The sequence below is a fragment of the Myotis nattereri genome, assembly GCF_964212035.1.
Source record: "Myotis nattereri genome assembly, chromosome: 12".
Lineage (NCBI taxonomy): Eukaryota > Metazoa > Chordata > Mammalia > Chiroptera > Vespertilionidae > Myotis > Myotis nattereri.
In genome coordinates, this window is record NC_138087.1 from 82,542,892 (window position 1) to 82,566,283 (window position 23,392).

A 23,392-nucleotide genomic window follows, 5' to 3' on the forward strand; every position below is an offset into this window, starting at 1 on the left:
GGCTGCGTCCAGCGGGGCATGGCGTCCGAGCGGGCCGGGCGTCCGCTGGCGGCCGGTGCTGGGTCCCGGGCCGGGGTCGGGGGGTCGGCGGCGCGCCGGGGCCGAGGATCGGGGCAGGCGGGGCGCTCGTGGCCTCCGGTTCGCAGCGGCGGGCGCCGGCGAGGCCCGCGGGGAGAGGAGGCGCGGCCCGGCGGGTGAGACGCTCGGCTGGGCCCCGGCCCGCGCGCCGCCGGCGCGATGCTCTTCTCGCTCCGGGAGCTGGTGCAGTGGCTCGGCTTCGCCACCTTCGAGATCTTCGTGCACCTGCTGGCGCTGCTCGCCTTCTCCGTGCTGCTGGCGCTGCGCGTGGACGGCCTGGCGCCCGGCCTCTCCTGGTGGAACGTGTTCGTGCCCTTCTTCGCCGCCGACGGGCTCAGCACCTACTTCACCACCATCGTGTCGGTGCGGCTCTTCCAGGACGGGGAGAAGCGGCTGGCCGTGCTCCGCCTCTTCTGGATCCTCACGGTCCTCAGCCTCAAGTTCGTGTTCGAGATGTTGCTGTGCCAGAAGCTGGTGGAGCAGACTCGGGAGCTCTGGTTCGGCCTCATCACGTCTCCCGTCTTCATTCTCCTGCAGCTGCTCATGATCCGCGCCTGCCGGGTCAACTAGCCTCGCCGAGGGGCCGGGAAGGGAGCTCTCCGCAGCCAGAAGGCTGGGCCCAAAGCTGAGGGCCACCCCGGAAGGGTGAGGACCCGGTCTCCCGCCGCACCCGGAGGAGAAGTCTGGGTGTGAAAGCAACTCCAGCTTGTACCCCGCTGAGTCTCAGCTTTCTCTGTGCCAGTCATGTCTGAAACTGCTCAGCAGGGAGGAAAAGAGCAGCCGTGGTCCTTCAGATCTATTTCCTGTTATTTCATGCGTTGAATAGCGCATCTGAACGGAGACCTGGAGAAGGACCCAAGCGTGACAGGCCTGCACTCCTCTGGCAGCTGGAAACTGCATGTGAGCAAAATGTCCTCGAGGGCTCCGTGTTGTCCTGGATCCTGGGAAAGTAGCCCGTGTGCCAAGGCTGCAAGGCCGGCCAGCATCACTGACCCCAGAGCTCACTGTCCCGTTCACCCAGACAAGACTTCCTTCGACGTTTGAGCTCCGAGTGTAAAGCAGCTTGTGTCTCCTCCCCTTGCCACTGGGGAGAGGATGGCCCTGTCTTCATTCCAGCCAAGGCACCCAGGAAGGTGTCAAACAAGCATGATCGGACCGGCCTGGAGGTCTGTCACCTGAGAAAGGAACTTTGCTGTAAAGGCTCTGCTTGGCTTCCTGTCCCAGCAGGTTGCAGTGTCACCACTTTTCCGCCACCTGGTGGCCAGCACTGTCAGCGCACCTGCGAGGGGAAGAGGTGCAGGTGGTCTCAGCTCCCATTTGTTGGCCTGAGGGCTTTGGGTTGGTACCAGTCAGGTGCCACATGAGGACCTTTGCTGAGATAACAATAAAATAGAATGTTTTGCTGAAACGCCGTGGTGGCCTGACCCATTGGGAGTGAAATCGAATGAGCGCGGAGATGCCCCCTCCTGTGTGCTGTGGTTGGTTACAGAGCTGAGGTTGTAGGAGGGCTGGGACCTGCTGGAGCTTGGAGGGGGGGGGGGTCCCCTCAGAGAATTCCTACTTCCTGCCTTGGGAGCCGCATGAAGACATGGGGTAGGCAGGCCCGTGTTGAGAGCCTAGTGAGAAGTTTGTGGCATCAGAGCCTTGGCATCCTGCCAATGTGTGGTCTTTGTGGGCCTGGCTGACACTGTAGAGAGGGCCAGCAGGTTACGGCCTGAGGCCGTCTTTGTACTGATCCTTAAAGGGGCGTGAAAACAGAAGAACCTTTGACAGAAAGCCAACGTGCCTGCCGTGTGCAGGGCCCCCGTGTCGGCGCTGCCAGTCTTGTGGGTAAGATCGTTCTTTGCTCCCGGAGGGCTCTGCTGAGCACTGTAGCAGCATACCCGGCCTTTCCTCTCTAGGTGCCAGTGGCATCCCTCGTTGGTGACAACCAGAAGTGGGTCCGGGCATTGGCACGTCTCCTGGGAGAAAAGGCTGTCCCTGGTGAGGACCCGCGGGTTAAGGTGTTTACTGTCTGGCCGTTTACAGGACAGGTGGGTGGGCCCTTGTTGTCGCAGCAGCGTGGTGACCTTTCGCCGAGGACGTGTGCGTGCTGCGGGGCTGCTGAGATGCTTGAGCTGGAGACAGGTCTGGTCTGGTCGGAACCACAGCTGCAAAAATGTTTCCTACCCAGGCATGACCTAACTTGTGCCCAAGCCAAATACACGCTGAACGTTTGGAGTGAGTTTCCTTTTCTGTTTGTTTGTTAATCTTCACCTGAGGATATTTTTCCATTGATTTTTTGAGAAGGGGGAAGGGCGAGAGAGACGGAGAGAATCATCAATGCGAGAGAGACACATCGATTGGTTGCCTTCGCACACGCCCCCACCTGGGCAGGGGATGGAGCGGGCGACCGAAGTACATGCCCTTGACCAGAATTGAACCCGGGGCCCTTCAGTCCCCAGGCTGACGCTCTTTCCACTGAGCCACACCACCTAGGGCTGGAGTGAGTTTTCGATTCATGTTGTTTCTAGGTTGCCTGTTTTGTTCCTGTTTTATTCTGTTAGTTCGAAATGAGGGAGTTCTGTTGCTATAGAAGTAACGAGAATAAGAAGGTTTACTTTCCTTTGGAAAGGTGATTCACCGCCACAGCCTCCAGAAGCTGAGAGGCGCGCCTCAGGCTGGAGCCTGCCCGGGGCCTGGAGCTCCTCCCCTGAGGACTGCTGCTGGCTGCAGGCGGGTGGTGGAAGGCAGGCGACACCTGCTCCCCAGTTCCCCTTCTCCCCTGAGTCCAGTGAACCCAAAAGGACGTGGTGGGCACTGGGCAGCCCATAGGGCAGCGGTTCTCAACCTGTGGGTCGCGACCCCTTTGGGGGTCGAACGACCCTTTCACAGGGGTCGCCTAGACCATCGGAAAACACATCTATAATTACAGATTGTTTTTGTGATGAATCACTATGCTTTAATTATGTTCAATTTGTAACAATGAAAGTGGGGGTCACCACAACACGAGGAACTGCATTAAGGGGTGGAGGCGCTGGGAAGGGTGAGAACCACGGCTGTAGGGGAATACGCTTTCTCATGGCAGGAGGGCAGGGAAGCTGTGTCCTCAGGGTCAGCGGGGCCCCCCAGCCTTGGGATGAGGGGTTCAGTAGTAGCGTGGGGAGGTAACAGGGCGCACACACGGCCTGGCTTTTGTGGCCCTTCGGCGTGAGAGCTTGTGTACGGGGAGGAAGTCTGTCCGCTCTGGTGCCTCCTCGCAGCTCCCACGCTCCTGGATGGAAGTGTGGGTGGGATAGCGCTCCTCCCACTGGTCTGAGCAGCACAATCAAGTCCTGAGGAACCGACTCCTCAGCCCTGGCGGGGGTCCCGCACTAGCATCTCCGCCAAGTCCCGCGGAAACGGCCAGGCATGGACCAGGCGGGACTGGTGTGCAGCCTGGGCATCGCCCACAGGCCCGGGGCGAGCCTACCGGTCCTGGTTCCGGGCAGGTCCTCCCTCCACGCGCTCTCAGGGGGGAACAGGCGGGCTGGGCTGGGCGCTGGCACCAAGAGGAAGTTACCTGGCCGGGCCAAGGTCGACCGCGACACCGGGCCCCGGGGTCCAACTACCGAGGCCCGCCAGGACCCCGCCCCCGCCAGGCTCCGCCCCCAGGGCACCCAGGGCGGGGCGCAGAGGCGGAAGTGAGGGCCGCCAATGAGCAGCGCGAGGCGTCAGGGGCGTGTTCAAAGGGGCCTTCCCCAATGGGAGCCGGCGCCGGCGGCGGACGCCATCCAATGAGATCCTGGGAAGGCGGGGCCCGGTAGAGCCTTCTCCAATCCGCTCGGCTGGCCATCCTTTCCTGTCATAGGTGGGGCTGCCGGGCGCGGGGCGGGTCTCAGGGCGCCTTCCCCAATGGGCGGCGGTCGCGGGAGGGGGCGTGGCCGCTGCGCGAGGGCTACCGGCGGGCGGCTGCCGCAGTTCCCAGCGCGCGCTGGCTTTGGCGGCCGCTCCGCAGCATGGCCGGCCTGGGGCGGCCGGGCCCGGGGCCCCGCGCCGGGATGCCCGCCTGGAAGCGGGAGATCCTGGAACGGAAGCGGGCCAAGCTGGCGGCCCTGACCGGGGGCTCGGCGCCGGGGGCCGGGGCGGACGCGGCGGGACCCGCGGAGCCGGCGGGCGAACGGCTCGTGCTGGCCGATAGCCTGGGCCCGCTGTGCGAGAACCCGTTCATGCGGCTCGAGTCGGAGCGGCGGCGCGGAGCGCGGCGCGGCGGCGGCGCGAGCGCGGGAGCGGCGGGGGCGCGGCCGGTGCAACAGCTCCTGGAGCTGTACCGCCGGGTGCCGGGCGTGCGGACCATCCGCGCCGACAACATCCTCATCATCGAGTCGGTGCCCGGCTTCCCGCCCGCCGCTCCCGACCCCGCCACCGGCCTGGCTGCCCGCATCCGCGCCGCCGAGGTGCTCGTGTACGAGGCGCCGCCGTCGCCGGGCCGCGTCAGCCGTCTGCTCCAGAAGTTCGACCCGCCGGCCGCACCGCGCCGTCGCGGGAGCCCGGAGCGCAGTCGCCCCCCGCCGCCGCCGCCACCCCAGCCGCCCCAGCCGCCTGCCCTCCGCCCGGCCGCCCCGCGCGTGGGCGAGCGCGCCGCCTGCTTGGAGCCCGAGCGGCGCGGCACCGGGCCCGGCGCCCGGCGCAGCGACTTCTTGCAGAAGACCAGCAGCAACTCGTTCACCGTCCACCCCCGGGGCCTGCACCGCGCGGCGGGCGCTCGCCCGCTCCCCAACGGGCCCGCGGCCCCGGAGTACCCGGCCGGCGCCGCCAACGGCATCGCGGGCTCCGGCCTTGGGCCGGGAGAGTACAAGCCAAAGGTGGAGTCGGGGGAGCCTCCCGCCCGCCCGCCCCCCAGCCCCGGGACCCCCAGTGCCACTCCAGCCTCGCCCCCGGCCTTGCCCAGGCCCAGCCCTGCCAGTGCCACTCCCAGCCAGCGCCGCTGGGTCTCCTCCGCCACCAGCGCCAACGACTCCTTCGAGATACGGCCGGCCTCCAAGCCCGACATGGACACGATTCCCGCGGGGGACGTGCAGGCCCGGGCCCTGGCCAGTCTCCGTGTGAACTCCCTCAACTCCTTCGTCTTCGTCCCCAAGCGCAAGGCCACCGGCGCCCCTCCGCCCCAAGGGAGGCGGCCTGTGCGGCTGCCAGAGGGAGAGGCCGTCCGGGCCTCCCAGCGCCCGCAGCGCGGAGCCCAGCTGGTGTCTGGAGCTGACGGTGCACCCGTGGGAGGGAGGAGCCCCTTGGGGGTCCAGGAGGAGGCCTGCCCCAGGCCAGCCACTGCCCTAGTGGACCAGGCTGTCAGGTGGCAGAGGCCATCCTCGCCGCCCCCATCCCTCCCGGCGGCCGCCGAAGCTGAGCCTTCCCAGGGCTTCGGGGTGTCCGGCTTGGCCAAGAATGGCGGGGAGCCCGGAAGGCCAGGGCTGCCTGTCACCTTCATTGATGAGGTGGACTCGGAGGATGAGGACCCCCAAGAAGCCAAACTGCCCTGCTCGGGGGCCAGGGGTCCTCCCCGGTACCACCCATCGGAGCTCCTGCACCAAGGTGGCAACACCTTCACGGTGGTGCCCAAGAGGAAGCCAGGGGTCCTGCTGGCCAACGGGGAGCCCGGGCCACTGGAGGCTGAGGAAGTGGAGGTGGACCGCCTGTCGGAGCCCCCTGCTGTGCTGGGGACCGGCCTGAAGAAGCGTTACCCCACCGTGCACGAGATCGAGGTGATTGGCGGCTACCTGGCCCTGCAGAAGTCCTGCCTCACCAAGGCTGGCTCCTCGAGAAAGAAGGTGCGAGTGTGTGTGTGTGGGTGGGGGGGGGGGAGGGGGGGGAGGTCGGGGTCACCAGCCAAGACACCTGGCCTGGGAGGGGGACAGCTTCAATGGAGACCAGAGGAGAGCTGGGGCTGGGGGATCCCTGACCTGGGCCCCAGTAGAGCCCTAGTAAACCAGGGGCTGTGGGCACAGCTTGCTACTCGGCCCGGAAAGGCTGGCGTGCAGGGTCGGTCCAGCCCGCGCCTGTGTTGGTTCTGAGGCTTTGGCTGGAATTGGCGGGCAGGGCTGTCTCCTGAGGTCCAGCTTGGAGAGCAGTGTGAGCCTGTGGCTCCACCTGGCCACCAGGTCACAGCGGGGTGGCCCCGGCATGACCTGGACTCCCCGCCGATTCAGGCAGCAAGTGCCAGGATGGCAGGGGGAAGGGGCGGGGGACTGTGATTTGCGAGGGGCTGGAACCCTGCCTCCCCGGTCAGCTGAGGGACTCTCAGCCCCCCAGAAGGCACCCAGCCCGCGCTCAGTGGGACCTGGTCTTGGGAGAGTGTTTCCGGAGCTCCTGGTGTTCAGGCTTAGTCTGAAGCTGGGGGGTGATGCTGGGAGAGGTGAGGACACCCCACCTTGTTGGGGGCAAGGGCTGAGGGCAGAGACCCAGTACAGGGCGGGAGCCTCATTCCCTAAGCCTGGCCCTGCCTGGTGGCCTGGAACCCTCTGGGCACAGGACTGCGTTCCTCAGATTCTTCTGGTCACTCGATCACCTGCGTCGGCCCGGAGGCGAATTCCAGGCCAGCTCCCGTGACCCTCTGGCAGGCAGCGGGCACCTGCCCTTCCTGTGGGACCCGGGCAGTGATGGCCTCTCCCTCAGCTGCTGGGCTCTAGGGCCCTGAGGCCCCTCTGCTCCAGCCAGTTTCCCTGGACAGGCCCCCTCCTCTGTCTGCTGCCTGGCGTGGCCTTGGCACCGCCTCTCCTCCTGGGGCCATCCTTCCCTCCTTCCCTGTGAGGGCACCTGCGCTCCTGCCAGCTCCCAGGGCTGGGTCAGGCACCCGCGCCTGGGGCCACAGGCCATGATCCCCCCCCTGGCCCTGCCCGTCCCCTCCCTGCTGTTCTCCTTCCGGTAGCGGAGGATCCACCCAGTAGCCATGGCCGCCAGCCCCACCCCGTACCGGCAGGCCCTCGGCTGCCCCTCCCTCCTTTGCTTTCTGACCCTTGACCTCCACTAGAACTGGAAGTGAAAGCACTCCCTGCTCTGTAGATGACAGTGAGGTCATGGGCTCGTGGGTGGTCCCGTCCCCAGAGCGGTGTGGAGCCTGGCTCCTGCCTGGGGCTGGAAGGCTGCAGCCTGGAGCCTGTTCAGCCCACCCCCAGCTGGACACAGAGCGTGGGGTCACTCGTGGGTGAAGAAGGGAAGGTTGGGGCCTAGGGCCAGCAGGGCAGGAAGAAGTGATCAGAGGAAGCAAATCTGGGCTTTGTGCCATCCTGAGGGGTCCTGGTCCAGATGGATGATGCCTGGCATGACCGAGTGGCCAGGCGGGTGCCCTTCCGGAGCAGCGCAACCTGCTGGCAGCGACTTCCTGCCTGGGATGCCCCAGCTGCCCTGCCCAGGAAGGGCCAGACTGATGGGGGGTGGGGTGGGGTGGGGTGAGGGGTGGGGCTGCCCAGCTCTCAGAGCACCCCATCAGCCTTGAGCTGCTCCTGTTTCTTCTGTCTGTGGTCCCTGGGGGCCCTGCAGGCCCTGGGCCACTGGCCTTGTCCTCAGCTCGACCCCTCCAGCCAGCCTGTGGTTTGGTCACTGCCCTGCTCCCTCATCCCCTGCGGGGACACGGTGGGCTGCAGGCCGGGAGGACCTTGGGGCTGACCGTGCACACTCTGACCCCCAAGTGGCTGCTGACCTCGGCAGGGGAGGGAGGTGGTGGTGCCTTTTCCCGGGCAGGTTCGGTGGGTCTCGAGGGGGCTCTTGGAGCAGCAGGGTTTGGGGAGCTTGCCCCTGGCTGGCACCTCCCTGGAGGGTGCTGTGCCCTTGTGTGGCTTCAGAGGGCTCCAGCTCTGCCCTGGGTGCACCGGGAGGCCTGCCTGGCGGGCACATGGCCCCACTTAGTTATCTCTGCAGAATCACAGATGCTCTATCGCTCTCCCTGAGGGACCAGGGTGGCTGCTGCCGGGCTGCGGCCTTGATCCCTCACCCCGCCGGCCCCAGGCCACGGTGTGGGGCTGGCCCTGAGCGCTCCGCCCACCTCCCATGGGATCCCCTGGCCTCCCCTCTGTGAGGTGCCGCCAGGCCAGGCTCCTGCCTGTCTGCTGGCTCCATTCCCTCCTCTTTCTCTCATCTCCTCACCTGCTGGTCCTCTGCCCTCACCTCATGCTGGTGACCGCCACCCCAACACCCCAACACACTGGCGTGGCCTTGGCCCTCAGACCCGAGATACCACTGCTACCATCTCCCTGCCAGGGTGTAGCCCACACCCTCCTGCCATGTGGGGCCGGATACCAGGTGCCTGGCTTTGCCTCTCATCCCCCCTGCCCACCCCACCCAGCTTCCTGCAGGTGTCCCACTAAGGTCCCCCTAGAACCCAGACCCGGGGGCAGGTCTGGACCCTGCTCTGCTCAGCTTCCCCCCCCCCCCCCCCCCCCCGTCACCGCCCCCCCGCCCGCAGGGGATCTGCCCTGGGCTAGGGCTGCACTGGACTCAGGAGCAACCCTCCAGCTGTGGGAGTTACCTGGGCTGGGTGGGGGATGGGACCCAGCAGGTGTGCGGAGAGTGAGGGCGGGGCCCTCATCCCAGCTGGGGCTGGTTGAGCCCAGTCAGCCCAGAGTCCAGGGTGGCTGTGCGTGGGTGGGCGGGGCCAGGGACACAAAGGCCCAGTGAGAGTGGGAGGGGGGTGAGCCAGAACCCACCTGCCGGCTGGCTGCGGGCAAAGTCCCCAGAGACAGGTGACTGGGTGTGTGCAAGTGCCAGCCCCTCACTTCCCTCCTGCCTCCTGGCGTCTGGGGGTGGCCCCCCAGCAGCATGAGTCACGGGGCATCCTGTGACCTGAAGACAGGCACCCACAGAGGGGGGGCCGGTGAGGATCCTGGAGACTGGAGGGGCCTGTGAGCACTGCCCCGCCCCCACCCGGCCAGCCTGTGCCAGGCTCAGGCCTGCATGCGCCCAGCCCCCAGCCTCCCGCCTGGAGCCAGTCATGTGGACTAATGAGGGCACGCTAATCCAGCCTGGCCTGGCACTGGCCCTTCCTGTGTCTTCAGCAGGGGGGATGGGCTGAAGGACTCAGGGTCTTCAGAGACAATGCCATGTTCCTGGGGTGACTGGGAGCCCTGGTCCCTGCCTGGGGCTCCTCCTAGGGGATCTCTCGGAGGGCTAGGCGCCATCCCCAAGCCGCCTGGCGGTAGGTGGACATCTGTGAGCTCTGCTGATCACCCGTGCCAGGCCTTGCCCTTGGCTCCCAGGGACAGGAGCAGCAATCTCACTCCTGGCTCTGCCCTTGCCCCATGTCTGTGGATGGCTGGGCGAGGGGCAGTGGGCCAGGCCTGGACTTGCCCAGCAGGTGTCTGTGAGCCAGGCTGAGTTGGGGAGCCCAGAGCTGGGTGGGCGGGTGGGGTGCCAGCCGAGCAGGGCTCCAAGGGAGGAGGGGGGAGCGGGCAGTGTGTGTGCCCTGATCCTGAATGCTGGTGGTCCTGCCTGTGTCCCGAGGCCCCTCCTGTCCTGCTGTCCCTGGGCCCCACGGCTCTGTGCTGGGGGCCGGCTCCAGCTCCGGCTCCTTCCAGGGGAGGAGGGGAACCTGAGCTGGCTGCTGGTGTCCTGTGCCCGGGAGTTTAATATTTCGAGCTCCAGCAGGGCTGCTTCCATCTGCTGCGGGCGGGTGGCCGAGTATTCATTACCGACCGGGCGGCCCACCGTGCCCAGCAGGCCTGGGGGCTTTCAGCTCTGGTGTGGATTCTGGAGTCTGTGAAGGGGGCAGGGAGGACAGGGCACTGACCCTGCACTGGCGCTTGACTGGCACTGACTCAGTCTGTAAAATGGGCGATGGCACCTGGGGCTGCTTTCCTGGTGCTGGCGTGTGGCAGCCCCTGGCTTTCTGGCCCTGGGGACCTGGCCCCGGGGACCCAGCCTCAGGTGCGCCTGGCCTTGCCCAGCAGTGGTGGTCCATGCCGAGTTGGGTGGGTAGCATGTCCAGGTGCCCACAAGCTGGACCTGATGACCTTGGCTCTGGAGAGAGGCCCCAGCCAACAGCAGGAGCTTTTCTAGGAGCTGAGGAGGTGGGGCCCCGTGCAGCCTGCCTGGACTCTGCTCCTGTGCGGGGCCAGCCAGTGGGAGGAGGTGTGGCCAGCGCTCTGCTCCCTGAGAAGGTTCCCCTCTGACCCTGTGAGCTGCCTCAGAGGCTTCTGGAGACCCCGAGGGTGCTGGCTGGGCCTGGTCCCTGGGGGGTCACTTGGGGTGATGTGACCCTAGGCCTGGGGGCCTGCAGACTTCAGGTGGAGGGTCTTCTCTGATGAGGGGCCCCCATCTCTCAGCCTCTGAAGGGCCGATGGCATGTCCTGCCCAGCTCAGGTCTGACAGTCCCCACTGCTCCTGGGGGTCACGGTGCCACTGGGTCCAGCGGGAGGACCCTGGTGGCCAGGCATCTGGTGGCGGCGCAGGCCCTGGCTGATGTGCCTTCTGCCCCCAGATGAAGATCTCCTTCAATGACAAGAGCCTGCACACCACGTTTGAGTACCCATCTGAGAGCTCCCTGGTGCAGGAGGCCGAGGGCGAGGAGGAGGAGGAGGAGGATGAGGAGGAGGAGGGCGGCTCCAGCCTGAACGGGGCAGTGGAGAAGCCCCTGGCGCTCTTCCTGCCCCGAGCCACCTTCGTGCACAGTGTGGCGCCTGACAGCCCTCGCCTGCCAGACGGCAGCTCAGGTGAGTGCCTGCCGGGCCAGGTGGACAGCCCAGTTGGTGCCTGGGCCACGTCCACACGTTCATGTGTCCACGTGTGCCCTTGGCCTGCAGGCCTGTCCAGCTACACTCCAAAGCACTCCATGGCCTTCAGCAAGTGGCAGGAGCAGCCTTTGGCACAGCCCCCGGGGGAGGTGGAGCCCTCACTGAAGGAGGTCATGGTGAGTGGGGCAGGGAGGGTGCCCAGCATGGGGTGGAGGCAGGTTTCTAAGGCCTGGGTGGCCCCACTGACGGCCTTCTTACCCCTCAGCTCACCCCCGCCAGCCACAACGACCTTTCGGACTTCCGCAGCGAGCCAGCCCTGTATTTCTGACGCCAGTCCCACCAGGATGGCCAGGCTCCACCCTCATTCTGCATACCCCCTTCTGCCCTGCCAGCTCTGCTCCCCCGAAGCCCACCCCTTTCCTGGGGCCTCAGAACCATGCCTGAGCCTGGGCCACCAGAGGCCACTCCTTCCCTGGGGGTCTCGCCCTGCAGCCATGATTTGGGGGCAGGGTCCTGCTGGCAGCCATGCCTAGTGACTGTTGGGTGTGTCCAGGGCAAAGGACTGACTCCGCTGCCTGTCCCCTGAAGGACTACAGCCCCTTCAGCCCCCGCACCCCCATGTCTGAGCTCAGCCTCCTTTGTGACGAACGGAAGTCTGTTCTTACCTCTGATGGACTCAGTAAACAGCATTGGACCTGCCGCCTCCTCGCATGGTCCTTCGCCCGAGAAGGGGGCTCGGCTACACTGGGGTGCTGGCAGCGGAGAGGAGCCCACATAGGGTGATGGGGCCCAGCCTGGACCTCTGTGCCTGGGGGGGACCCCCACACCTTGCAGGGCTGCTACTCACTCCCTACAGCCCGTTGCCCTCCCAGCCACCCCGTGCCCAGGAGAGGGACCTCCCAGTGCAGGCCTCACCTCTGGGTCACCCCCTCCCACCAGCACTGGCTGTGGGCCTGCTCTCGGGCTGGACTCTGGACCCAGGGGCCAGGACGGCATGCGGTGGGCTGGGTGTTGTGGATGTTGGGTATGAAGCGGTTTCCCTGAAGGGCCAAGAACCTGGGGAGGGACCAAAGGGAGGGCGCCTTGGAGCTCCCGTGGGGTGGGTGCTAGCAGCTGGCAGGGGAACCCAGCGGGTCCTGGGAGGTGAGGGAGATGCAGAGCTGCCTGCTGGGAGCAGCCCCAGGCTGGGCTCGGCTGCCTGCCCAGCTGTATCCGGGAGCCAGGGCCACTTAGTCCACACCTTGAGTGGGAGGTTGTCCCCCTGGGGAGTCCGGGCTTGGGAGGGAGGAGTGTTTTCCTGGGGGGGATAGGCCTGGTGTCTCTGGACTCTCAACCTACATACTTGCCAACCTCCCCACTCTCAACCTACATACTTGCCAACCTCCCCACTCCCCCCGCAAGCAGCCGCGGGACCTGATGGGCTGACAGATGGACCTAGAGAGGATGAGGGCTGGGCCCCAGGCACCTGCAAAGCCAGAGAGGGCATGCCTGGTGGGAGGCCAGGGAAGGTGGGGAGCAGTGAGGCCGTCAGGCTGAGCAGGATCTGGAATCAGAGCTGAGGCACAGTCCTTGCTGGGCGACTGGAACCCAGGACATCTCCCTAGGTCAGGCCTTATGCAGACACCAGGGGTGCCAGGGAGCAGCACCAGCAGGCAGAGCCCTCGGGGAAGGACAGGCTGCATGTGCTGGAGTCGGGCAGGGCCAGGAGTGGGGGTCACAGGAGATACTCAGGACACCCTCAGCTCTGTCTCCCAGGGCGGGGGCCCTCCCCACAGAGGAGCCCCATTCTCCTGACGGAACACAGGCAGCAGGGGCCATGGTTCTTTATAAAAACAACCTTTATTGACAGTCACAGGCCACTAGGGCAAGCTCTGAGGTGAAGGAGGCCCTGCCCGTTTGCCTGGGCACCTGCTGGCGGGGGAGCGTGAGGGACTCCCGTGAAGCCGAGACTAGCAGCAGGGCTGTCCTGCAGGCCACGGGGGGTGTGAGGCTTCAGGCCCGAGCAGAGCTGACCCACAGCCCGCACCCCCACTGCCTGGGCGAGTGCATGGACTGGACCCCACCGGGGAGGCTATACCCAGGGGCAGTGGAGGCTGGGGGCTGCCACCTGAAGGCAGCTGCTGCCATGAACAAGGCGTTTTGCAGACAGACTTGCTGGGGACCGGCCTGTCGAGGAAGCAGTGGAGGCGCCCTGCCCACCTGCAGCCTGGTCAGCTGTCCTTGCCTGCACTGCTCTTCTGCTCCGAGGCTGTGGCCTTGGTCAGGTTGCCCGCCTCCCTCTTCAGGACACTAAGCAGAGTCTGCGAGCTCTCCAGGATCTGGGGACAGACACACGGGGGTCCTGCTGAAAGCTCCCCCAGCCAAGTACCCCCAGGGCCAGGCCAAGAGGCAGCCCTGCCACCTCCCACCCCAGAGTCTCTAGCCCAAAGCCCCTCCCGCACACCCAGGAAAGCACGTTCGCTCTGGCCCCTGCTGCCACTCGCTGCTCCACGGACAGCCACACCATCACCCCCCGCGGGCCCGGCCCGGCCACGTCCTGTCACTTCTGCCCCGAGCCCACCTTAAGATAGGCGGCCTCCGTCTCCGCGATGGTCCGATCAAACTCATTCCGAGAGGCGATCTTGCGCGCCAGATTCTCGTTGACCCGGGCCAGCTTCTCGGTCAGCTGCCTCACCTCGTTCTGCAGCCGCTGCTTCTCCTCCTCCTCCTGCTGGATCTGCCGGCACAGCTCCTCGCGCTTCTGGCACAGCTCCTCGATGCCTGCGGCGCGAGGGGCAGGCTGGGGGCGCGGCGGGGGCGCATCGGGGCGCATCCCACCCTCCCCGGACCCGGGGGAGGGCGCCTGCCACGAGCCACGCCGGCGACCTGCCTCCCGGGGACTCGGGGTTCAAGGTACCCCACGAGACCGCCGGGCCGGGGCCTGGAGGCAGGACGGGCTCGAGCCTTAAGTTTGGGCTCCCTCCGCCGACGGCTGTGCGGGCCAGGTCCCAACGGCCCCGCGCCGGCCACCCCCGCACCGACAGGACCACAAACGCGGCCGTGCGCTGGGGCCGCCAGCCCGCGCCCTCCCGCCGCCCGGGCGCCGCGCCGCTCACACTTGACCAGCTCGTTGTTGTAGTTCTGCAGCGCCGCGCCCTGCTGGGTCATGTCGCCGCCCGGCCGGCCGCCGCCCAACCGCCGCCGCCTGGCGCCCGCGTCTGCGCCCCGCCTGGCGCCCGCCTTCTACGTCATCGCCGCGCGCCTCGTGTGCGTCATCGCCGCGCGCCTCCTGTGCGTCATCACCGCGCGCGGCGCTGGGCAGCTCTGGGAGGCAGGGGGCGCAGATGGCGGCTGCGGCGGCGGAGGGCCCCCCCGGGCCGGCCCAGGAGCTGCGCGGGGCCTGGAACACCGTGAGCACCGGGCTGGTGCCGCCCGCCGCGCTGGGGCTGGTGAGGCCGCGCGGGTTCCCGGGCCCCTGCGCGCTGCCTGGGGCTGCGTCCGCCGCCCGCCGCGGTCCTAGCTCCCTCCGCGGCGCAGCGGGCCTTCCGCAGCCTCTCCCCCGCCTGTCCCTGCCCCCCCCACCCCCCCCGCCACTGCCCCGGCCTCCCCACCTGCCCCCGGCCTCCCCACCCGTACGCCGTGCTCACCTCTGTCCCGCCCGCTGCCTCCCAGGCGTCCTCCCGGACCAGCGGCACCGTCCCGCCGAAGGAGGAGGAGCTGCGGGCGGCGGTGGAGGTGCTGAGGGCGCACGGCCTGCACTCGGTCCTGGAGGAGTGGTTCCTCGAGGTGCTGCAGAGCGACCTGCAGGCCAACATCTCCCCGGAGTTTTGGAACGCCGTCTCCCAGCGCGAGAGCTGCGCCGACGAGCCGCAGTGCCTGCTGCTGCTGCTGGACGCGTTCGCGCTGCTGGAGAGCCGCCTGGACCCCTACCTGCGCAGCCTGGAGCTGCTGGAGAAGTGGACCCGCCTCGGCCTGCTGATGGGCACCGGCGCTCAGGGGCTGCGGGACAAGGTCCACACCACGCTGCGGGGCGTCCTGTTCTTCTCCACCCCCAGGACCTTCCAGGAGATGGTGCAGCGCCTCTACGGGCGCTTCTTGAGGGTCTACATGCAGAGTAAGCGGAAAGGAGAGGGGGGCACGGACCCTGAGCTGGAGGGGGACTTGGACAGCAGGTATGCCCGCCGCCGGTACTACCGGCTCCTGCAGAGCCCCCTGTGCGCGGGGTGCGGCAGTGAGAAGCAGCAGTGCTGGTGCCGCCAGGCCCTGGAGCAGTTCCACCAGCTCAGCCAGGTCCTGTGAGTACTCGTGCCCCGTTGTTCCCGACTCCTGCTTGCTCCCCTGGGTCCCGCTGGCCTCTGCACAGAACGGGCGAGCTGGCCGAAGTCTGCCGTCTCTCCTCATGGCCATGGCTGAGGGAGGGTGGCCAGGATCCTTGTGCTGTGAATGTCACACCTTTTGTCCTGGACACAGGCGTATCTCTCGGTCATTCCCACTAGCCCGGCTCCACGCTTTGCTTGGTTGAGTCTGCAGGACTCCAGGTGCCTGCGGAGTCCGGCTCTGCCTTGTGTGGCTCCGGGGGAGGGAGACGTGCGTCCTGCCCTGTGGCTGCGAGAGGGTGACTTGCTGCTTTTCTCTGTAGCACAAGTTGGAGGTGAGGCCAGCACTTGGCCACGCAGGTGCCTCTCCAGTCCTTTGAAGAGGAAAGGCCTTGCTGTTGGAGCCGGGTCCTGGTGTGTGGCCCTCCAGCCTCTCTGGCCACTCGGGACGATTCCGTCCCGTTGAATGAGGTGGCAGCAGCGTGGCCGATAGGCAGAGTCTTGTAGCTGGACCTGGGGAGTGCCCTGTGCCGGCAGGTGGGGGGCCCTGAGGGGTTCGTCCCAGGTGGCGTCACACAGATCAGTCCTTCTCATCTCTTCGTGGGTCCCTTTGCCATCACGGACAGGCTTTGGGCTGAAGGCCACCATCAGTGGCATCTGTATGTACGTGGCCGTGGCGGCCATTTCTGGGAGATGAGGTCTGACCCCGAGAGCCACACACGCTGTTGGCGCGGGACGGCCAGTGTCCCAGCCCAGGCAGCGAGGCCAGCTGGGGAGAGTGGGGGGCCCGTGCTCTGTCCCCCAGCATCCCCGGGCACAGTGGCGTCGCCCCTGCCAGGAGGGTCGTGGGGAGGTGTGCGCTGGGGGTGGGGGCGTGTGCGTGCGTGTGCGTGCGTGTGCGTGCGTGCTCCACAGGCACGGCTCTCCTCCAGGCACAGGCTCAGTCTGCTGGAGCGGGTCAGTGCCGAGGCCGTGACCGTCACGCTGCACCAGGTGACCCGGGAGAGGATGGAGGACCGCTGCCGGGGCGAGTACGAGCGCTCCTTCCTGCGCGAGTTCCACAAGGTAACGGCCCCCTGGGGCGTGTCCCCTGGGACAGGCGAATGGGTTTCTGGCAAACTGGACACGCTGCCAGAATGTGGGGACCTGCTGAGCCGGCCTCGCTTGGGCTGAACGGGTTGAGCTGTCCTGGTGCCAGACGGGGGCAGGCCTCATGGGCTCCTTGGTGACGGCACGCTCAGCGGGTCGGTGTGAGTCGCGAGGCTGGAGGCAGCGCCCGGTCTGGTGTGTCCCAGCGAGGGGCCTCGGGGCGCCCACACTGTTGGGATATGGTCTTGGACTCTGCTCTGGGTTTCGTGGAGGAGCTGGGACCAACCATGAGGTCACCCAGCTGCTCCCACTTTCTAGTCCTCCCCACCATGTCGTAGTGTCACTCCTGCCGGTGCCGGTTAGCTGCGATCCGGGCGGGTGCGAAGCAGCTGCCTCGCGGCGTGGTCTGAGTGGCCATGGCCTGGGGGCCTGGCTCGGGAAGCCGTGCTGCCCAGTGCAGTGTCGGGGGGGTCTTCGCGGGGTGGGGCGTCTGAAGAGTGGGGGGTGTCCTGGCTCGGGAAGCTGTGCTGCCCCAGTGCAGTGTCAGGGGGTCTTCGCGGGGTTGGGCGTCTTGAGGGGTGGGGGGTGTCCTGGTGGGTGTGGCGGGATCTCTGGTAGGTTTACTGCTCACGCTCAGAAACGCTCACTACACCTTGAGCGGCTGCACGTGGGGGCTGGCTGCGTGTGGTCCCTCTCGGGTGGGGGTCAGCCCGTCCTCTGCCCCTGGTCCGGCTGCTGTTGCATGTGGAAGGGGCAGGGGGTGCGTTGATGGTGGGCCTACAATGCCCCCTTGGAGCCCTCCCCCTGCTGATCTTGATGTGCTTCCGGCCCCCAGAGCAGGTGGCCTTACGGGGGCTGCCCAGGGCCCAGCCCACAGGGAGGCTTGTCCGCCGCTGCTCCGGGTCCCCCTGGCCCACGTGTGCTCTCCCAACAGTGGATCGAGAGGGTGGTCGGCTGGCTGGGCAAGGTGTTCCTGCAGGACGGCCCCGCCCGGCCCACGTCCCCCGAGGCCGGCCCCACGCTGCGCCGCTGGCGCTGCCACGCGCAGAGGTTCTTCTACCGCACGTACGCCGGCCTGCGCATCGAGGAGCTCTTCAGCATCATCCGAGGTCGGCCGCCCCGCCCGCCCTGAGGGTGGTGAGGGCACCTGGGCCGCATTGTCCGGAGCAGAGCTGTCCCCCTGCCGCCGCCGCTCCCCGCTCCAGGGTGGACTCCCCAGCCCAGTGTTGGGCTTTGGTGGGGGACTGCCTCTGGTGGCCACCCCTGCCCCGTGGCCTCACAGCCCTGCTCGGGTCCAGCTCTCCAGTGCCCCGGCGGTCTGCCCTACTGGGCAGCTGCAGTCAGACCTGTGGGCACGTGAAGGGTAGCGTAGCGTCCAGTGGGTGTTCCTCGTCTCAGGCGTGGGCGTGACCGCTCACCCTCCAGGCCCCGCCACCTGTGTGTGCGTCTGTGTGTGGGTGCGAGGGCCGGCCTCTCCCTGCAGACTTCCCCGACTCCCGGCCGGCCGTGGAGGACCTCAAGTACTGCCTGGAGAGGACTGACCAGCGGCAGCAGCTGCTCGTGTCCCTCAAGGCCGCCCTGGAGACGCGGCTTCTCCACCCAGGTATGGGCCGACCCCCCGTTGATCTCCGGGCCCAGAACCGGAGGCTAAGAGTCCAGTCTCCCAGCCACCTGCAGGCCCTGGGGGGAGGTGGGTAAGGAGCAGTTTTGGGGGGCTCTTGGGGGTGTTGGCCTGGTGGTGGGGTGGTGCCCAAGTCCCCGGAACAGACTGCTTGCTGAGGGGGGGTGGCTCAGATCTCGGGCGTGCAGTCACCTGGCCCCTGCAGATCCCCTGGCTCGCTGTCCCGGCTGTAGGCGTCAACACGTGTGACATCATCACCCTCTACATCTCGGCCATCAAGGCGCTGCGCGTGCTGGACCCCTCCATGGTCATCCTGGAGGTGGCCTGCGAGCCCGTCCGCCGCTACCTGAGGTGAGTGCTGGGGCTCCCCCAGCTCCCGGGGGCCCTGCTGCTCAGGGACACCAGGCCCCCCCCCACCCCGGTTCCCGCACAGAGAGGTTCCTCCTCTGACCAGGCCCCAGGCTGACGGGCGGAGCCAGGCTGCAGCGGGGGACAGACTCAGGAGGGGCCTGAGCGGGGCGGGGCTGGGCTGGGGCTGCGGGTGCCTGCTGCTGCCCTGACTTGCACCTGCAGCCTCCGGCCTGGAAGGGCTGGCCCTGGTCACCTGGTCGTCTCACTCCTGCCGCTCCCACAGTCGTTTGTTTTACTTCATCTTGGTTTGTTTTTTTGAGCAAAAGCCTAACGCTTGTCTCTAACCTGCCGGCGGGACTGGCTGTGGGGAGGGAGCGAGCACCGAGGGGTCAGGGGGAGGGGGAGGCTCCTGAGGCCCCTGCGCCCCCTGGCAGGACGCGGGAGGACACGGTGCGGCAGATCGTGGCCGGGCTGACGGGGGACTCGGACGGGACCGGGGACTTGGCCGTCGAGCTGTCCAAGACGGACCCGGCGAGCCTGGAGACTGGCCAGGACAGCGAGGACGACTCCGGGGAGCCTGAAGACTGGGTCCCCGACCCCGTGGACGCTGACCCAGGTCCGCAGCCCGGCCCCACCAGCTTTGCGTGTGTGTGGCGGGGGGGGGGACCTGCGTGCGGGAGGGTCTGGCTGGGTGGCTGCTCTGGTTTCCAAGTTGTTGCCACATGGCCCTGAGGCTTGAGGGGTCAGAGGTCAGTGGCCTCCCAGCCCAGCGCCCGTCCTGCCTCCCTGGCTCCGCGGGGGCCTGTCGCCCTAAGGTGCCGGCAGTGACCCTCCCGTCTGCAGGGAAGTCCAGCTCCAAGCGGCGCTCCTCCGACATCATCAGCCTGCTGGTCAGCATCTACGGCAGCAAGGACCTGTTCATCAACGAGTACCGCTCGCTGCTGGCCGACCGCCTGCTGCACCAGCTCAGCTTCAGCCCCGAGCGGTGAGCGCCAGGCTGCGGGCGCAGGACCCCGGGAGGCCAGGAGTGGCCGTGCTGACTCGTGTCCCCGCAGGCCAGGCAAGGGCTGCCCGGGAGGCTGGGAGTGGCCCGCGGTGGGGGCGCCGGGCGCCGTCCTGAGCCCTGTCCTCCTAGGGAGATCCGCAACGTGGAGCTGCTGAAGCTGCGGTTCGGCGAGGCCCCCATGCACTTCTGCGAGGTCATGCTGAAGGTGGGCGCCGTGCCTGCCCCTGCCTCCCCGCCCCCCCTACCCCCACCCCCGGCCTTTGGTGAGACCCCCCCGCCGTTCCCCTAGGACATGGCCGACTCCCGCCGCATCAACGCCAACATCCGTGAGGAAGACGAGAAGCGGCCCCTGGAGGAGCAGCCACCATTTGGGGTCTATGCCGTCATCCTGTCCAGCGAGTTCTGGCCCCCCTTCAAGGACGAGAAGCTGGAGGTGCCCGAGGACATCCGGGAGGCCCTGGAGGTCTACTGCAGGAAGTACGAGAAGCTGAAGGTACTGCCCGCCGCGGGGGGGCTGCCCGACGGGGAGACCCTGCCCCCGGCCCAGGCTTCCGACCCCCAGGGGGCTCCCACCGGCAGGGCTCCCTTCAGCGGAGCTGTAGGGCAGGATTTCCAGGTCTCAGCCTTGGAGCCCGAGTGCTGCTGCCACCTGCTGGTGCGACCCGGCAAGCTGCCGCCTCGGCTCCGGTCCTGTGTGCGATGGGGGCTGCCCGGCCTCCAGCTCGCTGTGGGGGTGGTGGAGGGACTTGGAGCAGCGCTTGGCCGCCACCCCAGACGGGGACTCAGAACAACAGGATTGTTGCCTTCGTTCTGGCTCAGGGTCCCAGCCAGGGGTCACAGGGCGTCGCCCCGAGTCCACAAGGGCCCTCCTGCCTCTCCTGGCTTCTGGCGCTGCCCTCCGCCATGCAGCCGCCCGTGGCTCCACCCGTGGCTCCTCCCGGCCCCGTGCCCAGATCTCCCTCTGAGAGGGCACCAGTCACTGCTAGTGCGACGCCCTGATCCCGTCTGTAGTGACCCCACTTCCAAGTGCGGTCGCCGCCTGAGGCCCAGGGTCAGGGCGTCCCCTCTCTTAGGACCCCAATTTGGGCCCCTAAACGCGTGCCTTAGTCACTGCAGCAGCCCCCAAAGTCTTACTCCTCCAGCTCCCACTCAGTTCAGAACCTCACTAACAGCAGCTCAGAGTCCCGCTCTCAGCACCAGCTCCCACCCGAGTCCGGTGAGGCTGAGGCCTGGGCGCTTCCTCTTCCGCAAGGAGCCCTGAGCAGACGGGCTGCCTGCCGGCGCCCGTGGGGAGGGTGGGCACGCCCTCGTTCCAACAGGAGCATGTCTGACGCCGGGTTCTGAGGCTCGAGGCTAATGGTGGGGTGCCGTCCTCGGCTCACGGGGGGCCCCTGCATCTGGCTCTGCCTGCCGAGCACTCGTCCGCTGTCTCCCCTTCAGTCCAGGCAGCCTTTCCCCGGGGAGCAAATTCTCAGAACCTGTGGGCTCCCCACGGCGTCCGCGGCAGAGCCGGCGCCCGCACGTCTGGCTGGCTGGCTGGCTGGCTGGTTGCTTCCCCCGCACAGCCAGCTTTGGGCCCCACTCGGGCTCACAGGAGTGCCCTGCCCGCGGGGCCCAGTGCCGGGTTCCCTCTTACACGAGAGGCCAGGCTGTACCTCCCGCCCTCGGCCTGGGAGTGTCAGCTCAGCCTCCAAGCTCAGCACCTGCAGGTCTGCTTCCACCCAGCGCCACCAGCAGGTCCCGCCCCCTCCCCTCCGTGCTCCACGGCATGTCCCTGTTCCCACAGGCTCATGGCGGCCTTCACTGTCCGTGTGTCTGGCACCTGTCCCTCCAGGCAGTCCATGCAGCGTGCAACTCCGTCGCTCCCCACCCCCTCCATGGCCACGCCCATTTGTTAGAGCAGCACCCCCTCCCTGGACCCTAACCTGTCCCTGTGGCTGCCACAGCGAAGCCCCAGGCCAGGGGGCCTACAGCAGGGGGTGGTCTGGAAGCTGGGTGACCCCGAGGGTCGGGCCCTGTGCCCTCGGCTGTGGGAGGGAGTCGTGCCGGCGCCTCTTGGCTTGTGGCCACGTCACTGTCTTCATGTGGCTTTTCCCCGTGTCTGTGTCTTGTGTGTCCTTCCTCTCACGAGGACACCGGTCCTGTCATGTGAGGGCCCAGGCTCCCCAAGATGAGCTCGTCTTAACCAGTCACACGGGCAGCAGCCTGTGTCCAAGTTGGATCCTGGGGTGAAGCCACCCGAGACCCAGCTTGGCCTCCGACAGCGTCTGTGGCTGGTGCTCAGTTAGATGGGGGCGCCCAGAGCCCCCCTGCCAGGCTGCCTGGGGGTGGGCGCCGGTCAGGCCTCTGTGCGCTGGGCCAGGTCTCGCCCCGCCCTCCACAGGCCATGCGCACCCTCAGCTGGAAGCACACGCTGGGGCTGGTGACCATGGACGTGGAGCTGGCCGACCGCACGCTCTCCGTGGCCGTGACCCCCGTGCAGGCCGTGGTCTTGCTGTACTTCCAGGACCAAGGTGAGCGGCCGCACCTCGGCCGGCCTGATGCTGTCGGGAGGGTGGGCAGGACTTGGGCGGCGCCTTCCCCACGGGGCCTGGGGCTGACGAGGCAGAGGTGGGGGTCTGGCCCCGCCCGCCCACCGTGCCTGGCCGCCCGCCCTCAGCCAGCTGGACCCTGGAAGCGCTGAGCAAGGCGGTGAAGATGCCGGTGGCGCTGCTGCGCAGGCGGATGGCGGTGTGGCTGCAGCAGGGCGTGCTGCGCGAGGAGCCCGCCGGCACCTTCTCGGTGGTGGAGGAGGAGCGGCCGCAGGACCGCGACAGCATGGTGCTCATCGACAGCGACGACGAGAGCGACTCGGGCATGGCCTCGCAGGCCGACCAGAAGGAGGAGGAGCTGCTGGTGCGTGGGCGCGGGCTGGGCGGCGGGCGGCTGAGGGCGGTGCCGAGGCGGCCGGCTGACGCACGCTGTCCCCCAGCTCTTCTGGACGTACATCCAGGCCATGCTGACCAACCTGGAGAGCCTGTCGCTGGAGCGCATCTACAGCATGCTGCGCATGTTCGTGGTCACCGGCCCCGCGCTGGCCGAGATCGACCTGCAGGAGCTGCAGGCCTTCCTGCAGAAGAAGGTGCGCGACCAGCAGCTGGTCTTCGCTGCCGGCGTCTACCGCCTGCCCAAGAGCTGCAGCTGACGCCCCGGCCCCTGCCACGGCCTCAGGATGGACAGTGGCCCCCGGCCCGGAAGCCCCGCCCCTGCCCAGCCCCCATGCCCCTGCTGCTTCCCCCAACACCCCCCCCCATGACCTGTCCTCTGGCCACACCCCTGCCTGGTCCCCAGAGAACAGAGTAAAGCAGCTGGTTCTTCATCCCCTCCCTGTGCCTCTGGCTCTGTGGGCCCCTCGTGACCTTCGGACGGAGCCCCAGGGGAGGCCAGGGCTGCAGCCTGCGTGTGGGCTCTGCCCGCCTGCGTGTGGGCTCTGCCCGCAGCAGCTCTTGCCCGTGGCCATGCCTGAGGCCCTCAACCAGGCGGCGGGAGCAGGCCTGGCCTGGGGGCCCTCGAGCCACCCTACCCGCCAGACCTCCAGCTCCAGCCTCACTCCTCTGGCCTCGGGAAGGAGCCTATGGTGCCTTCCTCAGCCCGGCCTGAGGGTCCAGCCCCCGAGCGCTGCACCAAGAGCCCCAGGGCCACTGCGGGGGCGTGTGGGTCTAGGACCGTCAGGCAGGCAGGTGGCCACACATCCCTGCTGAGCCGGGACCTTCCTGCGTGCCCAGCGGGAGGGGCTGCCTGGGACAGGCCTCCAGGCGAGGGGTGGCCATTGGTCCCGTCCCACACTCGAGGCCAGCGGCTGCAGGAAGGCCCCTTACCTCCACCCCCGACGCGAGGCCAGGGTGCACCTGGGCCCGGCGCCACCTCCCGCGCAGCGCCCAGAGGAACCTGCGGTCCCAGGACCGGGAGGTGCGGACGGGCCAGGTCCGGCCTCGGCTGCCCTGGGCACAGCCTCCGGTGCCAAAACAGGCAGGACCCGCTCGAGCCTGCACTGCCCCACAGGCGACCAGGTCCCTTCAGAACAAGTGTGCCCACTGTCCAGGCCCGGAGCCGTTGCTGCCCAGACAGCCCCGTGGGTCCCACAGGCCACCTCTGCACAAGGCCGGGCCAGGTGGCATTTCCGACTCGGGACCCCTCCTCTCAGAACTCTGCCTGCCCCGGGCTCCAGGGGGCCGGGCGGGGTTGGGCTCAGAGCTCCCGCCGTGGACGCCGACGCCACTTCCTGGGCCCCTGCCTG

At 67.7% G+C, this 23,392-nt stretch overlaps 4 protein-coding genes across 6 annotated transcripts; 3 read left to right on the plus strand and 1 right to left on the minus strand.

Annotated features, from left to right (window-relative positions):
• Positions 1–25: 25 nt before the first annotated feature.
• TMEM203 (transmembrane protein 203) lies at positions 26–2,297 on the plus strand. Its single transcript, XM_081103447.1, has one exon. It carries the CDS (start codon positions 238–240, stop codon positions 646–648), a length of 411 nt encoding a protein of 136 aa, XP_080959573.1. The 5' UTR covers positions 26–237; the 3' UTR covers positions 649–2,297.
• Positions 2,298–4,040: 1,743 nt separating this feature from the next.
• TPRN (taperin) lies at positions 4,041–11,453 on the plus strand (the record flags this gene model as incomplete). Of its 2 annotated transcripts, XM_081104238.1 has the most annotated exons (4): positions 4,041–5,861; positions 10,502–10,733; positions 10,824–10,930; positions 11,020–11,453. In XM_081104238.1, 4 exons carry the CDS (start codon positions 4,056–4,058, stop codon positions 11,080–11,082), a joined length of 2,208 nt encoding a protein of 735 aa, XP_080960364.1. In that variant the 3' UTR covers positions 11,083–11,453. The 2 variants fall into 2 exon arrangements, with proteins under 2 accessions (XP_080960364.1, XP_080960363.1); XM_081104237.1 differs by lacking the exon at positions 10,824–10,930 and having other exon boundaries at positions 4,056–5,861.
• Positions 11,454–12,572: 1,119 nt separating this feature from the next.
• On the minus strand, positions 12,573–14,004 carry SSNA1 (SS nuclear autoantigen 1). The gene is made up of 3 exons (XM_081103617.1): positions 13,850–14,004; positions 13,315–13,514; positions 12,573–13,072 (listed from the first exon to the last, which is right to left on the minus strand). Exons 1-3 carry the CDS (start codon positions 13,899–13,901, stop codon positions 12,965–12,967), a joined length of 360 nt encoding a protein of 119 aa, XP_080959743.1. The 5' UTR covers positions 13,902–14,004; the 3' UTR covers positions 12,573–12,964.
• Positions 14,005–14,038: 34 nt separating this feature from the next.
• On the plus strand, positions 14,039–22,476 carry ANAPC2 (anaphase promoting complex subunit 2). Of its 2 annotated transcripts, none has more exons than XM_081103616.1 (13): positions 14,039–14,182; positions 14,406–15,028; positions 15,982–16,114; positions 17,073–17,247; positions 17,622–17,741; positions 17,993–18,110; positions 18,545–18,726; positions 18,954–19,095; positions 19,246–19,321; positions 19,406–19,609; positions 21,500–21,629; positions 21,776–22,011; positions 22,088–22,476. In XM_081103616.1, exons 1-13 carry the CDS (start codon positions 14,078–14,080, stop codon positions 22,298–22,300), a joined length of 2,457 nt encoding a protein of 818 aa, XP_080959742.1. In that variant the 5' UTR covers positions 14,039–14,077; the 3' UTR covers positions 22,301–22,476. The 2 variants fall into 2 exon arrangements, with proteins under 2 accessions (XP_080959742.1, XP_080959741.1); XM_081103615.1 differs by having other exon boundaries at positions 14,048–14,143.
• Positions 22,477–23,392: the final 916 nt, after the last annotated feature.

Excerpts from the sequence above, each read along its gene's own strand:
- TMEM203 (XM_081103447.1), top strand. The coding sequence starts at position 238 with ATGCTCTTCTCGCTCCGGGAGCTGGTGCAGTGGCTCGGCTTCGCCACC.
- SSNA1 (XM_081103617.1), bottom strand. The coding sequence starts at position 13,901 with ATGACCCAGCAGGGCGCGGCGCTGCAGAACTACAACAACGAGCTGGTC. Across the intron at positions 13,515-13,849 it reads CAACAACGAGCTGGTCAAGT|GCATCGAGGAGCTGTGCCAG; the intron begins GTGAGCGGCGCG and ends CTCGCGCCGCAG. Across the intron at positions 13,073-13,314 it reads CGGAGGCCGCCTATCTTAAG|ATCCTGGAGAGCTCGCAGAC; the intron begins GTGGGCTCGGGG and ends GTCTGTCCCCAG.
- ANAPC2 (XM_081103616.1), top strand. The coding sequence starts at position 14,078 with ATGGCGGCTGCGGCGGCGGAGGGCCCCCCCGGGCCGGCCCAGGAGCTG. Across the intron at positions 17,248-17,621 it reads GCTCTTCAGCATCATCCGAG|ACTTCCCCGACTCCCGGCCG; the intron begins GTCGGCCGCCCC and ends CTCTCCCTGCAG. Across the intron at positions 18,727-18,953 it reads CCCCGTGGACGCTGACCCAG|GGAAGTCCAGCTCCAAGCGG; the intron begins GTCCGCAGCCCG and ends TCCCGTCTGCAG.